The sequence below is a fragment of the Podarcis cretensis genome (assembly GCF_951804945.1).
Source record: "Podarcis cretensis genome assembly, chromosome: 2".
NCBI classification, from domain to species: Eukaryota; Metazoa; Chordata; class Lepidosauria; order Squamata; family Lacertidae; genus Podarcis; species Podarcis cretensis.
Genome location: NC_137171.1, coordinates 41,453,346 through 41,468,289, shown reverse-complemented (window position 1 = coordinate 41,468,289; position 14,944 = coordinate 41,453,346). Strand labels below are relative to the sequence as shown.

The 14,944-nt window shown below is 43.4% G+C and overlaps 1 protein-coding gene and 1 long non-coding RNA gene across 2 annotated transcripts in view; one reads left to right on the top strand and one right to left on the bottom strand.

Annotated features, from left to right (window-relative positions):
- Positions 1–14,944, bottom strand: part of PIK3R6 (phosphoinositide-3-kinase regulatory subunit 6) — a 38,004-nt gene that overhangs the window by 6,186 nt on the left and 16,874 nt on the right. Inside the window, exons 5-20 of the mRNA XM_079966023.1 lie at positions 14,244–14,327; positions 13,575–13,666; positions 12,476–12,544; positions 11,135–11,267; positions 10,218–10,287; positions 9,919–10,102; positions 8,101–8,248; positions 6,642–6,734; positions 5,414–5,873; positions 4,133–4,232; positions 3,896–4,018; positions 3,130–3,240; positions 2,904–2,994; positions 2,438–2,508; positions 1,870–1,960; positions 229–299 (exon numbers count right to left, since the gene is read on the bottom strand). Coding sequence (XP_079822149.1) covers positions 229–299; positions 1,870–1,960; positions 2,438–2,508; positions 2,904–2,994; positions 3,130–3,240; positions 3,896–4,018; positions 4,133–4,232; positions 5,414–5,873; positions 6,642–6,734; positions 8,101–8,248; positions 9,919–10,102; positions 10,218–10,287; positions 11,135–11,267; positions 12,476–12,544; positions 13,575–13,666; positions 14,244–14,327 — 1,991 coding nt within the window. The remainder of the gene's footprint in view (positions 1–228; positions 300–1,869; positions 1,961–2,437; positions 2,509–2,903; positions 2,995–3,129; positions 3,241–3,895; positions 4,019–4,132; positions 4,233–5,413; positions 5,874–6,641; positions 6,735–8,100; positions 8,249–9,918; positions 10,103–10,217; positions 10,288–11,134; positions 11,268–12,475; positions 12,545–13,574; positions 13,667–14,243; positions 14,328–14,944) is intronic.
- LOC307210420 lies at positions 12,456–14,943 on the top strand. Its single transcript, XR_013835981.1, has 3 exons — positions 12,456–12,585; positions 12,870–12,959; positions 13,482–14,943. It is a non-coding gene; the product is annotated as an uncharacterized lncRNA (long non-coding RNA).

Sequence of the window (14,944 nt, the reverse complement as noted above, 5' to 3'; positions counted from 1 at the left end):
TGATTATTCATTAATGGGTCTAGGGTTGCTGATTTTTGCTTCAGAAAATATTTGGAGCAAACTTAACTTATACACTAGGTGGATTCATAAAGTTCCATTGAGGGTAACATTTTTATGATTCTCTCCTACTTTGTATTGTAGAATAGTGGAAAATCCTACATTTCCCCCCTGTAGATACTAAGCAGCACCACTAGGTTCCTAATTCTGAAGAATCAGAGTGTCACTTACAGAATATGATCGTCCTGAGAGGTTGGATACTTTTACAACTTCAGTAGTATTCACATTCAAGCACACCAAATCTGCAGAGTACAATGAAGAAAGATGGATGAATCAGTCATGACTTTCCCTCTTCTTTTTGCCTCGACTGAAGCATTTGCATGATCCCCTGCCATGTTTAGCGCTGCCCCAAATTTCCTCCATGACTAACATTGTTCTATTCAGCAGTAGAAGAGAGCTCTAGAACACAGTCAGAACACTGTTTCTCCTACCCTGAGAAACGGCATGGAGAAGTTCACTCAGACTTTATAGTTCCTCCTTGTACCCCCTTCCTAGGACCTTTTAAGATACATGGGGGGCTGTGGGAGCAGGGTGGGGGGCTACACAATGAACATACAGCTACAATGAACATACTCTGTTTTTGTGGAACAGGCATAGGCAAACTTGGCCCTCCAGGTGTTTTGGGACTACAACTCCCATCATCCCTAGCTAACAAGACCAGTGGTCAGGGATGATGGGAATTGTAGTCTCAAAAGTTTGCCTATGCCTGTTGTGGAAGATCCAAGTGTTTCTGAAAGGAGGACTTTGAAGGATACATTGAAGGGATACAAACATTTCCCCGAGGTTCAAAATTGCTGGGGGAAATGTATATTTGTTCCCCAGCTTAGCTCCTCCACTGCTGCATGGAAGGTGGTTGTATGAGTTTTGTTGGCACCTATTGGGTGCTGCATGTAGCATCACAGATGATAACCAACACAAGTCCCACCATTCATTTATCATTTCTTTTTTAAAACTGTAATTTAGCAGCTGATTGCTCCCTCACAGGAACAGGGTGTCTACAAAACAGACATGCATAAAAGCAGGTGTCACACAATTCTGGAAACCTTACTAACTGTTTGTCCTACATAACATTTTGAGGACTGAGCCTTGGGTGGGGGGGAACAAGTTTCATCAATTTGAAATAGAAGGAGTTGTGCAGAGCACTGACTGATAGGGTATCTGCAACATCTTAAGGCACTCACTTCACAGAACATTTTTTAGCATAAGAAAACAACTGTTGGGTTCTTGGGGGGGGGGGACAGGCACCATGTGATTGCTTAAATGTGTCTCTCCCAAACCAATTTGCTGGCATTCTGTGGGGCCTGTTTGTTTCTCTTATTTGATTATTAGCAGCCTCATACCTAGCGTTGCTAAGTAACTCTAAGAAACCAAAATATCAGTAGAGTTTTGAAAGTTTCAGTCCACCATCTTGGTGCAAAATGGTATCCAACTGTATCAAAACATAGGCAAAAACCTGCTGTTTGATCTCAGGATCCATCATGCATACTTTGGTTACAATATTGTAAGAAGAGTCCAAATGCATAGTGAACAAACAGCTTTCTAAAATATACATTAGATTAACTCTGAGCTGGCCCTCTCTTCAGAAATGAAGTGGACATCTTAACCTCTCCCCATTTTTTTGTAACAGCAGCAAGTTGGCAAAAATAATGTATACCTACCATGAGGCAAGTTTAGACTGCTCCTTCACTTTAGAACAAGAGTGCATGTCATCTGCAGAACTCCAGCTCTCGCCCAGGAATCCAGCTAGGAATCCAGAAAAGTGGAAGCCCAGAAAACCAGTGTGTGCTGTCCCCACCTATACAATGCCTTTACCTTCAGTCTCATTTGAGGGAATGGCTTTAATAACCAGGCCTGTGGATCGCAGTGAAAGTGTCTCCTCCTTCTCACGGTTACTCAGCAAAACCTAGACAGAAATCACCATTGTTTCCCAGTGAAAAAAAATGCATCAATCCTTATTGGAAACAATGGGTTATTATTTCAACCATACAGTATAACCATTGCTGTTTCTATATTTTGCAACTGTGCTCTTTTTTTTCTTTTTACTGTAGTAGACCATTGTTCTATGCCTTTCATGTGTCAGGCAATCAGCACAGAGAACAGTGGAGAACTCCCCCCCCCCCGCATCCATCCAGCAACTAAGAAGCCTATCATTCTGGGTAAGCATGAAATATGCAGGAAGAAAAGCCAGGACAGCTTAATTGTCTCTCTAGAAGTTTATCCATATTTTCTGGACCATCAATGAAAACTAATTACAGGTTCTGCCAGCATTCATAGCCTCAGTTATAATTAATGTGGGTGAAATATTTTGCCTAGGATGCCATGATGATTGCCAGGACTCTGTACCTGTCCTTTCTTGCCCAGTATTTATAAATGTTCTCACCTTCTTATACATGAGTGTAAGATCTGCACCAGGAACTTCTACTGTTAGTTTCTTTTTTGTTGGTAGAGTGTCTGCAAAACCAAACAGCCACAGATTTCAATTAGCTGGGATACTGACACAGCTATCTTCCCATTTAAGTTTACAGGGGGAGGGGAGAGGATGAATATTGGGGCATACTTTCCCTTATAAGGACCTATAAGTACAGCTGGAGTGGGAATAGTATGTGAATAAAAGTGACAGGAAAAATAAGAGCCAATGAGTTCTGCAACTGATGGCATTACAGAAGAACACAAAACTTGGTGTTTTCCCCCAATGACCCGTTACCCTTCTGCCTCCTTTCTTAACTTTTTATTTTCTTGAGACACAGCCTGGCTGAAGACCAGCGAACGCTTCCCCAGCTGGAGAGATCAGGGAGCTCTGAAAGGAGCTCTGTGATATCTAGGGAGCCCTGAAATGAGATACAGACCTCTGGAAGGGTTGAATTCTTCAAGCATTAGACTCAGTTCAATCAAGAAAATGTCCTCAACAGGCTCCAAATCTGCATTACTGAAGAAAAGCTGAAAGGCAGAAAGAGGCTCTCAAAGCATGGTTCCTTCCAAGTGGGTGAACTGTTACAAGTGTCATGAATATAATTTTTGTGCAGCCTGGTGGTAAATTTCACAATGCTCAAAGAACAGGAAGAGGACACTGACCTTCACTGCATACACCTGGAAGAAGACCGGCTGCAAGCCCAGACGAACATAGTACGCAATCACGTCAAGGATGAACAGCTCAGAGACTGTAGATTTGCTTGGAGAAGAGGGCTGTGTGGGATCAAAGACGACTGCATCAGTCCAAACCAATTGCCAAGTTACCTTCTATTTCTGTTAGCTTCCTGATCATTCCTGATATTTCACCTGCTTGGTTAATTAGGCAGCCAAGGGATGATACACATAACTCACGTTGTATCTACAACACTAGAGCCAAGAAAGTGAAATACTAAAACAATAAAAAATAAAATTGGCCATTCTATTCTACCTCTATTATGAGTTGGAGAGGAAAAACTAGCCTTTCACCGGCCAGCATGCTAAATGGATGTAAGTCTAGATTAGGGGTTGCCCACATGGTGTTGTTGGACTATAATGCATATATTTCCTGATGATTCACCATGCTGGCTGAGCCTCAGGGTTACCCTTGGTCTAGGTATACGTAAGATCTGGAAGTACTTGGCCCTTGCTTCTGACTGAGCACCAGCCTCAGTGACAGTTCCTTCTGCCATCTGAAGAACATTCCAAAAATCCCCATTGCTGTTTCTAAGGCAGAGGTGGGGAACCTGTGGGCCTGCAAATGTTGCTGGACTACAACTCCCACAGTCCCTGACCATTTGCTCCTGCTGGCTGGGGCTAATGGGAGTTGGAGTCCTTGGGTTCCTATCCCTGTTCTAAGGAATAGAAGCAGAAGGAAGGGCTCCTCTCCTACCATGGTGGCCAGCTTCGGAATCATGTGACAGAGGGTGTTAATGTTGCTCTCGTACCATGGATCAGCTCTTCCAAGGTAAGCAGCCAACTCACAAGGCTCTGTCTGGTCAGGCAGAGCACCTTCCTGGAAGAGAAGTAGAAGAATAAGCTCAAAAGCACAAAGAGCATAAGAACGTGGTAGGAAGAGGATGGCCACAATTTAGCTCTGTCATCCTCTGCATGGCCCTGAGCTGCTCACCTCGGTGGGGGAAGATGTGGGTTGTTCCTCCACAACAGGCACATAGTAAAATTGCACTTTTAGCCTTGGTGTAAGAAAGGCACGTCTGCTCTCCCGCTTCCTGGAAATGAGGAAGGGAAAATTGTTCTTAGGTCATCCCAGTATCTCATCTCTTGTGGTGGAGAGGACACAGGTGGACCTGTGCACATAGTATTCTGATAGCCACAAATAATGGTATGTAGGGGGAGGAATCCATTTCATTCTCTAGCCAGGAAGAATATGGTTCCCACTATTTCCCATGGAACTCCTTGGTATGTTCCTCCCCCTCCCCCCCCCGCTGCCCCTAGCCTAGCATAAAACTTCCCATTAAGTCATGCTGAGCACCCTAAAGAGACTTGCCTGTGCCCTTGCCATTTTCATACTAACACCTTGTTCTAATCATGACCATGCTTTCACATCAGCAGTGCCTAGAACAGGGTGGTCCAACACATGGCCCCAGGGCATAATGTGGCTCTCAATACCTTTTTGGAAGCTATTGGCAATATTTGACACCCCCGCAGGCCCAGCCCTTGCACCACCCTTCCTCCAGCCTCCTCCCCAAAGCCTAGTTAGTGCTTGGGATGGAGGTGGGAGCGTCATGCCTCCTTCCCAAAGCCTGGTGCCTCACTTTGGGAATGCAGTGTGAGGGCTGGCGGGAGGGAAGCAGCAAATTTTGGGCTTGCTTCCTACACAAACACACACACGACAAGGCAGTGTCAGACCCTCCAAGTGTCCCTGTTTTCCAGGGACAGTCCCACTTTTACAGAAGCTGCCCCAGTTTCTGGTTTGATCTTGGGATGTCCAGTGTTTACTTAGGATGTCCCTATTTTAACCAGAAAAATATTGGAGAGTATGGATTTATCCGACCCCTGAGTCACCTGAAAGCAGCCTTGTATAGGGAAGTTTTATTAATATTTAATGTTTTGTTATGTGTGTGTGTGTGTGTGTGTGTGTGTGTGTGTGTGTGTGTGCGTACAAACAATATATATATTGGAAGCCACCCAGAGTGGCTGGGGAAACCCAGTCAGATGGGTAGGGTATAAATTATTATTATGGAATAGGATGTCCCTATTTCCTTCAGAGAAAAGTTGGAAGATATGGGCAGTGTGTGGCCCATGGGTTCCATGTCAAAGTATTATTGTGGCCAACTTGGTATGAGAAGTTGGACCTCCCTGGCCTAGAAGGAGATTCTGCAACAGAAACGGGAACTCTGTCCCAAACACATCAAAACTCTCCCTCTTCTCAAAGGTAACAGTCACTTACCTCAGGGAGTAATAGGCCTGGGCTAGGCGCCCCAGAATTCTGTCATCACCCAGTACCAAGACACGAGCTGTGTGCAGCCGTTTCAGCTGAGCCACTGGCTCCATGACGCTACCCCCAGATTTCCGATGCAGCTTCCCAGCAGGCTTTGCTCCTTGCCCATTAGAGCCGCTCTGTAGGAAAGCGAGGCTGTCCAGAGGAGACCCCTTCTTCTTCATGCAGCCTTTCCTCTGGAGCCGAGAGTGCTCAGCGTCAGCAGTGCAAGAAGACTGATTTTCATCGCCCAGATTGGGCAGGTCTCGCTCAATCCCACTGTCGTTGGAAAGCACAGAGAAACGTGTCTGCTCACAGCAGTCAAAGTCTGGCCCCATATCCTGAAACTCAAAGATATCCAGTTCTGGACTCAGGGAATCCTGTTCACAGGATTGACTTGGCGAACGGAGGAATAGCACCAACTCCTTCCCTAAAATGAAGAGATGGTTTATGAAATACCTAGAAGGCCATCATAATTCTTGAATCTTCACATGGCACAGTGTGGCATTGTCTCAACACTACAAAAGTAAAGTTTCTTGCCCACATTCATAGGCTAGACTACTTCAGTCTATGTGCACATACACAACATTTTTTAATATAATGTAGGCTGCCTCCTGACACGAAAACACTACCTTATTGGTTCCCATCCTTTCCCCTGAGATGGTTAGAGCCAATCAAAATATTCAGGAGGAAAAACATGTTACCTCCCCTCCTGGGATTCTACAATTTCAGAATACAGGTGAGTAGTTCCCCCATGTTGAAAGATAAGAGCTCTTATATTTATCTTATCTTTCTTTATTTTAAAGAAAGTAGGCATGGCAAGGATAAACACATGTTATGAGCTGTACACTTTTTAAGAGGCATGCTTAAACTGGTCAATTTTATTTTGAAAGAAAGGGGGGAAATCACAGCCCCCCCCCAATGTAGAATATGCTTCTAATCTGGATCAGAGCCTCATGCAGGTTTACTTCTGAGAAACAGTCCCCTCCTCACTGCCATTTGCCCCCCAAAAGAACTGTCTGCAGTAAACTACACCTGGTATGGTAGCCAAAAGGAAACCAGAAGGGGCCAAAGACATGTTGCTTGCAGTGACCACAGGGACACTGCATCCCTGGAGTGACTCCACCCTGCTTGCCCTCTCACAGAGTGAAAAAGGCTGCTTCCAAGTGAGATACAGGCCATGAGAACAGACACTCACAAAGCTGGTCTTCATCTCTCCACAAGTGGAAGCTGATGTTAGGGTTGGGTAAAGGGATGCCTGAACTTTTTTCTACCGCTGTCTTCTCCACATCTGTAGGACACAGAGAATTTTTTTGTTAATCTTTCAGTTTCAAGGAGTAAAGTGAAGGCCAGACGAATAAAAGCAGAGACTAGGAACTACACTAGAGGTCGACGGAAACATACGGTAAAGGGAAAGTGGAAGTCCATGGGCTTTTTTAAAAAACAAAACAAAACCGTGGCTCATTTGCCCTGCATTAGCTGATGAAGAGCCTTCTTATAATTAAGCTAATGTAGAAAAATGTGAAGCAACTAGCCAGAGGCAAAATAGCAGTTTCTTCAGGGCAATGAACAGCACCAATTCCAGATACAGTGGTACCTCGGGTTAAGTACTTAATTCGTTCCGGAGGTCGAATTCTTAACCTGAAACTGTTCTTAACCTGAAGCACCACTTTAGCTAATGGGGCCTCCAGCAGCTACCGTGCCGCTGGAGCACAATTTCTGCTCTCATCTTGAAGCAAAGTTCTTAACCCGAGGTACTATTTCTGGGTTAGCGGAGTCTGTAACCTGAAGCGTACGTAACCCAAGGTACCACTGTAATCAGGAAAAGCCTTGTGATTGCCAGAAATACACATTTATCCATTATATTTCACGTCGTGGGGAAAAGATGTAAGTTTTATTTAGTGTAGTTGCCTGCTGGGTGATAACTAACATTTAAAAGTGTCAAATGACATCAATGTGGGTGAACGATGATGTTTCACATGCAATGTGTAATGGTTAGAGTGTTGGACTAGGAGTTGAGAGACCAGGGTTCAAACCCCTCTTCAGCCATGAAGCTCACTGGGCGACCTTGGGCCAGTTACTCTCTCTCACCGTAACCTACCTCACCGGGTTGTTGTGAGGAAAAATGGGGAGGGGAGAACAATGTACCACCTTGGAGGAAAGGTGGCATAGAAATGCAATAATAAATAAATAAAGCATTGTGTCGGAAGCTTATGATATCCCTCTTCGCTGATTTGGGGTGACCAGTAATATCACCTCTTACCGTTGAGCAGACCCCCAAATTATACTTGGCACTTTTGCCCATTTAGCCTTCTTGTCTCTGACCAGTACAGGGTCACACTTACTGAACAGACACACAAATTTCCTTCTCTTCAGAAATCACTTTGAAGTTGGTCTTTTTTGGTACCGAGGACTGCATGCAAATATCTATTACAAGGAGGTGATCCTGAACAAAGCACAGAGCCACAAGACACAATCCCCTTTGGGTGCACAAATCAGTTTCCACCCTTTCAGCACCTAAATCAATGATTTCACACTGTGCTGTGGGAAGCTAAGCCCACAAAAGCAACTACAATAAGGGCTCAGGACTCAGTCCCAGATGAAGCGCAGGGACTGGGGTCCTTTTTCACATCCCAGCCTCGTAGGACCACACTTACCTTTCTCTGAAGTGCTCAGCAATGTGCTGTAGATTTTCCCCAATTCTTCAACATATTGATTGTATTCTGCACTCATATCTCTTCCTGCATGTTCAATGGCTGCCATCACTTGCTGAAAATAGTGCTCAGTCACATCTAAGGGCTTTGCCTGTCACAGGGGGAAGGAGTAATGAATCATTGCTGGAATCAGTATTTCTTTTTCAAGGGGTATTCAAGGGTACGCAGTACCATCACCTCTTTTTGTTGTTGTTAAAAAGTTGGGCACTTACTGTAACAACTTCATGGTGAGTACTGGCACCTATTTTTCTAAGGGGGGGGGGAGAGTCCTGGCTGGAATGAAGTTCAGACTGCAAACACCTATTCAAGCTTTTTTTCTTTATAGCAAATTACGCTACGCATGTATGGTACTCGCAATACTCAGCTCTCCCTAACTCAAAAACAATTTTGTCATTGACATGTATGAACACATGGGGAAATGGGTAGACATGCGGCACCAGACAGCACTGCTAGCAGGTTTCTTTAAAGTATTCTTAAAACCTTGTTCGCTTCTAATATTTCTTATTAAAACTTGACCTTTTAAGACTTTGGGAGTAATTTCCTTCCTTCTGTTTCCTAAGCTTCCCTTCTCCCCAATCTGTACTCCAACAAATCTTGTTAAAATGCCAACAGACAATTCAATTTGGGATAAGTGTTTTATTTCAAGGAAGGCAATAAGTGCCAAAGGCAAGAGAACAGACTTTCATAGAACAATCTCTCTATGTGTCTACTTAGACATAAGTCCCAATGAGTTCAATGGGGCTTTCTCCAATGTAAATGGTTGGACTGCAGCCTCTAAGTACTTTCTCACTGGCACAAAGTCACGGTCAAGGAGCAAAAGATAGTCAAACAGCTTCAAATAACTGTTGGAGAGGATGTCAAGGAACTGGTACATCCTCCTCCATGTGGTGGTCATATCCTCTAGTGGAGGAAAATTTGGGAAAATATCTTAAACAAAATTAATAACATAACTAAAACAAAATACACTTAAGTCTCCAAGTACTTGAAATACTGTTTTCCAAAGGACTGATAGTCAACAACACATAAGAAAATGTTTTCATATTCCTCAACAGCAGCAAGAGCAATAATTACAATCAGTGAAAATGTTTGGTGTATCTGTCAAGTTTGGTGTATTTGTCAAGGCTAGGGTTCAAATTCAGAGGCTTTGGGAACACTTATTAATGGACAAAGTCACCAAGAACATGGCAGTTGCTAGAGGGGATGCAGAGCCTGAAACATTCATTAAAAACTTGCAACATTCTATACAATTTGGAACCTATTTTTTTGATATGTTTCCATGAGTTCAATTGGCCATACTCCCAGGTAACTTTAGAAATTCTAGAGATGGCTGTCTTGGTGGTGGTGGAACTAATCAGGTCTGTGGCTCAGCATTAACAAAGTTTCAGTCTGGACGTATAACTTTGCAAGAAGACTAACAAAACCCCAAGAATCAGCCACTTACCATAAGATTCATTTGCTTTCTTTCCATCAGTTAATGTACCCTTTTACACAGTGGGGAAAAGGTGATCCGATATGCCAGTGTACTGGATGGAGTGGTGTTCTTAAGCCCACAAGTTGTTTTGCTTAAATCTCTACCTTCTACAGTTTTCATCTGAAGCAACACTGAGTAACTTTTGCTCACACATCCACCCCCAGTATGAGAATAATAGTCTCTGGAGTAACTGTATAATGGCAGCCCTCCAGATGGGAGGCAAGTGACTGGGAATGTCTGGTATTTCTGCTTATGGAATTTCATTTATTTCAATGAAATCTTTACAGTACCTGAAGAATGCTGTGCACGTTCTTAATGTGACCGTGTTCCTTCAGCACTGTTTGGAAGGCACGTTCTATCACACAGAGCATGCAGGACTTCATACACTGGGACATCTGAGCAGCCTTGATTTCATCAATGAGTGCCCGGCATACAGCTTCAGACAGCAGTTCTGGATCTACAAACATGAAAACCCTGGGGAATGAAGAGTTAACATATATAGAGACAGCCATACATTAGTGCAGATTATTTTTTTGTGTGTGTGTGATAAATATGTCACTTTAAGACAGGTGAGAGGCCCTATACTTACTTTTCCTGATAGGGGAATGAGTCGTTCTTGAGACTTTGCTCTGCAGAAACCATTCTTTGGTATAATGCTCCTAATGAATAAAATAAGCATCTAAATAGCAGTCAAAGTTTAAAGGTCGATGGTTTGGTTCTGGTATAACTAACCACACCATTGATAATGCTGTCGTAACATTGGTTTGAAATGGAATCAAGTCCAAAAGTGAGACTACAAACTGCATGAATAGGTGAGAAAAGAAATCTTCCAGGAAGTCCCAAGCGAAAGGTGGAAAGGCAAATGCTTCTTTTCCAGAGTTTTTACATGCAACGAATAGATCATTTGCAATAGTCCACATATAATATAATTTCTTGCATGGAAATGTTACAAAAGTAACTAGAAATTTGGAACATTTGAAGTGGCTTTTTGCTATGGGCTCCTGGCTACGAAAAAGCTTTGGAGCATTCTACTTCATGAAGCTTATTTGGTACAATAACCTGAGAAAGTCAGGTAAATCAAATACATGAGATGCCACATCTCATAACTTGAACTTGGTACGATAAACGAGCTGTAGTCATCCATTATTGAGCAATTAAAGTTGTTCATTAATAAGTTGGTTGCAGTATCTGAACGTAAGCCATGCAAGGGCATTTTTACACATCCTTCAAGCAATGTTTGTTAAAAGAAATGCAGGTTGCCTTTCAGAAAGCAATGTTTCTGGCCCTGTGTTGGCTTATCAGTGTTAAGGAAAGTGTGAACCATGATAAGAGCATCCCACTTTGGTTGGTTTCCAGCAGGTCCCAACTGACAGAGGGATGAACACATCCTGCCATCCTAATTATGAGTGCTCTTCTGCTTTACCAATCCCCCCCCACCTCCCCAATGGTCCTCAGGTCCAAGAAACAAACCAAAAGAAAGCAAAAAGAGTGTGGAATATTGCACACCTGGTATTGTCCGTTCCAGTTTTAGCTGCCGAGCATAATCCAGGCCAATGGTGCAGTACGGTTTGGGCAGAGTGAGTAACTTCTTGCAGAAATCATATACTCTCTCATACAAATCATCAGGGATGCAAGGTGCCTGGAGCAGCAATGGGAGAACAAACTTCGGTGTAGAAATTATTTAAATATGAGAAGTACCCTGTAGCATTGGCCGACAATCACCAGCCCAATTTACCCCTGGTATCAGTGGAGTAATTCCCCTTGGAATAAGGCCTATTCGCATCTGCTGTTTGGTGGAATCTGGACTGAGCACTCCAACTATACTGAGAAGATGGTTCATCAAGATCCATATGTTTCCTTTTGCAGAGTAGCTGTACAAGGATAAATGCTTCTGTTACTTTTTTTGCTTTATTTGGTGACCTCAGGGAATCTTGAATGATTACAAGGAGGCGGGGTGGGGGGGGGGGAGAAAGCAGTGTCTGAGTCTAAGATAACCATATGTTTCCCTGTCGTTTTACTCTCCAGGGTATGAAAATGAAGCTATCCTGAGACGCCCACAGCTACTAAACATTTCTTCAAATAAAAATGTCTTTCACTATCACTATTTCCTTATTGCAGACTTCCATTTTCAATAAAACTGTGGGTGTTTTCCGCTCCAGAATTTTCACTATGCTGCATTTTATGCTGGTATTTCACCATCTTTCCACAGGGAGCAAATGTAATTCTCCCAAGGTGTCTGCAAGCAAGGACAGCATCACTGCTAATGTATGTGCTTCACAAGAGATTAATACATGAATTATGCATCTTTTATGCATGCAGACATATGGTAAAGTTGGAGAACCTCTGGTTATAAACGGACCATTAATCACCTGCATTCCACCATAGAGATGTTGTTGAGTCGCGTTCTCCCCCTCTTACCATTGATTTTAATGAGTCAGTTCTTTTTAAACTGGAGCAGCACAAGAAAACGTGGCCATCCATTAATGCATTTCACACTGTTGTCTGACACTCTGACAATATCCAGTGCTTACCCATTCCTACAGGGGAGAGGTGCTAGGGCTCAAATCCAACTAGAAGTCAGACCATTTTAGCTTAAACACTCTGCTCCTAAGCCCCAGAAGTATCAAAGTGGCGGTGTCTTCCCAGCAAGGAGGAAAAAACATGCTGCACATGCTTAGAGGCACCCTCTCTTGCACATTTCACACATTCCTAGAATTCAAAATAGAATCTCGAGTGGTATCCATGGAAACCTAAGAGCTGTTGGCCATAGTGCAGGCTGACACCTCACATCAACTCCCAGCATGGAATTCCTGTGCTATCACAACCACATGAATTTATAGTTCTCACCTTTATCAATGTGTACATCAGCGTGTGAAGCAAAGGGATGATGTACTGCCGATAGTTGCATCTTTCTGCCTAGAGAAAGCAAACGGTTACACTGAAGATTTTCCAAGAATGTGAGGCTGATTTTGGATCCTCTGCTGTCACAAAACCACATGAGGGAGGAGGGCTGGCAGCTAGAACAACAGAGCACTTGATAGCAGAGACAACTCTAGGTGGAACATTGCCATGGTACCAGCCAGACCTCAGCTGGACTGTGCGTTCAGTTAAAGACTTACCCTTGACATGCTTAGGAGAGATTTGAGGGGGGGAGAGAGAGGGGGGGGGAGATCTATGAATATAAAGCCTAGGTGGAAAGCTCGAAGCAGCTGTGACATCTTTGGTCACGTGCATTTTGCAGGTTTTTAGAACACTACAAAATCCTGCAACATCTGCTTAGGGGAAAAAAATAGTAGAATGAGCATACACATCATGGATTTCCCAATGCTCTGTAAGTATACTATCTCCAGCCAACCTAAAGATCAGTTTTTCTGCAGGAAGAATGGCCTCTGATGAGAGAATAAGAAGGACCAGAAATGGCAGGAAGGTGCAGGATAAACAATAAGGAACACCGGGGCAGCTTGTTCCCTACAAACACTACAGAGATTGTGAATGATGTCAGAAGCAGGCTGCATGGTATATATATATATATTAAGCAGAATGCAACTCAGCCTGCAACTGCATTAGAGTTTTGATCCTATGTATTGGAGAACCAGCAACACAGTGGCATATTCAGTGCTGGACAGATATGGCAAGCAGCTCTGGTCTTGGTTCCCGCTCCCTTGAGAAGATGATGGGTGACATAGAATCAGGACAAGATGTAGGAGAGGAAACTGTTTTGTTCCAGGCTCCGGCTACCCTGAATTTATGACTGAGCCAATGAGCCTTGATAGAGCATCTAATATTTGGAAGTGTCTGAAACCCTTCAATTTGAAGAGCAGCATATTAATTAAATCACATTTTTCCCCCACAGCAATAAACCATAGATTCATATTCATGAGAAAGGCTACATGTGGACTGTGGAGACAACTCCCAGCCCTTTGTTTCCTTCTGTGGAAATTCTCACCCTTTCCAGTTCTTTCACCAGAATTTTGATCAAGAGGGCTCCATTGCTGGGATTCCTGTCAATCTTCTTGTGCAAAGTCCATCTCAGCATCCCTGGAAGAAGGTGGGAAGAGAACCAAAGTTAAAACAGCTATCAATGTTTCACTGGGTCAGGAATTAGAAAGAGACAAGAGCAGAATATTGCAAAGAAGGAAAGTGAGTTGCACTTATAGAAGAAGAGGAGTGGACAGGACTGAACCATAAACAAAAGCAGCTCTTCCCTCAAGGTTTCCACATATTGTTTTATTTAATTATTTATTAGGTCATTCATTTGATTTCTTACTTGCCCTAAGGTCCCAGGGCAGGTTACAGCAGTTTGTACTTGGAAAACATATTCTTTATCACCAAGCTATGGCTCCTTCTCTCTACAATTGTTGCCAGTAAGGGAGAGTTTTACTGGTGACTTTATTTTGTCTGGAATCAACCAGGTACCCACACCCAGTCATATGCATCCATATGGGTAGGTATCTCAACAAGACCAGAAAACCCAGGAAATGCCAACACAGCTTGCCAAACCTAAAAAGTCATTTTCTTTTGCTCTCACTAGCCGTGGGAGAGGCGTTCTCAGACACACTATGAAACTCTTCAGTGCTCAGTGATGAGCTGGGGCACACAGGTCACTGGCTCTTACCTCTCTCGCTCTGGAAGGCTGGGTGGTGGCCATCAAGTTCACGAAGGAGGGCATGCACACTTCGGAGGAAGTCGGACTCAACCTCTTGACAAAGGAGAGAAACAGGGTGTGAGGAACAAGATAACTCAGCGTCTTCTTGTTACAGTATTTGTACTTAACAAACCAAATCCTTACCAACAAACGGGTAATGAAAGTGGTTTGCAATCAACACTGCAAGCTCCTTTTTGAGCAAATACATGATAGAGTAGCACAGGAATAATGGCCAGCAGATAATGGATGAGCTTTTCATGGATCAAAAGGTGCACGCACCCCTGCCTCCTTGTATACAATCAGTTATCACGGATGTTATAACAGCTTTGATGTTAACTCTCCCAAACAAGAGAGTGTAGATAGGCATTGCCTTTGGTTATTACCAGTGAAAAACTTGCTCCCATAATATATAATTCCCATCCGTTACCTCTCAGTAAATGCTTACACACAACTGATGAAGGGGGGGGAATGTAATTGTTGTTATATTCCTACTGAAGGTGGGATCCTGGCACTAGTAGGGTAGCACAAGCTAATCAGGTCTATGTCTGCCTGTTGGAATAATAAATAATACAGCTTGCTTTACCCATGAGTTGCTGAAGTTCCCACTAGGTCTAACATTCCATCTGATGAAATGGGCTTATGCTACAATAAATCTGTGCAACTTGAAGCAG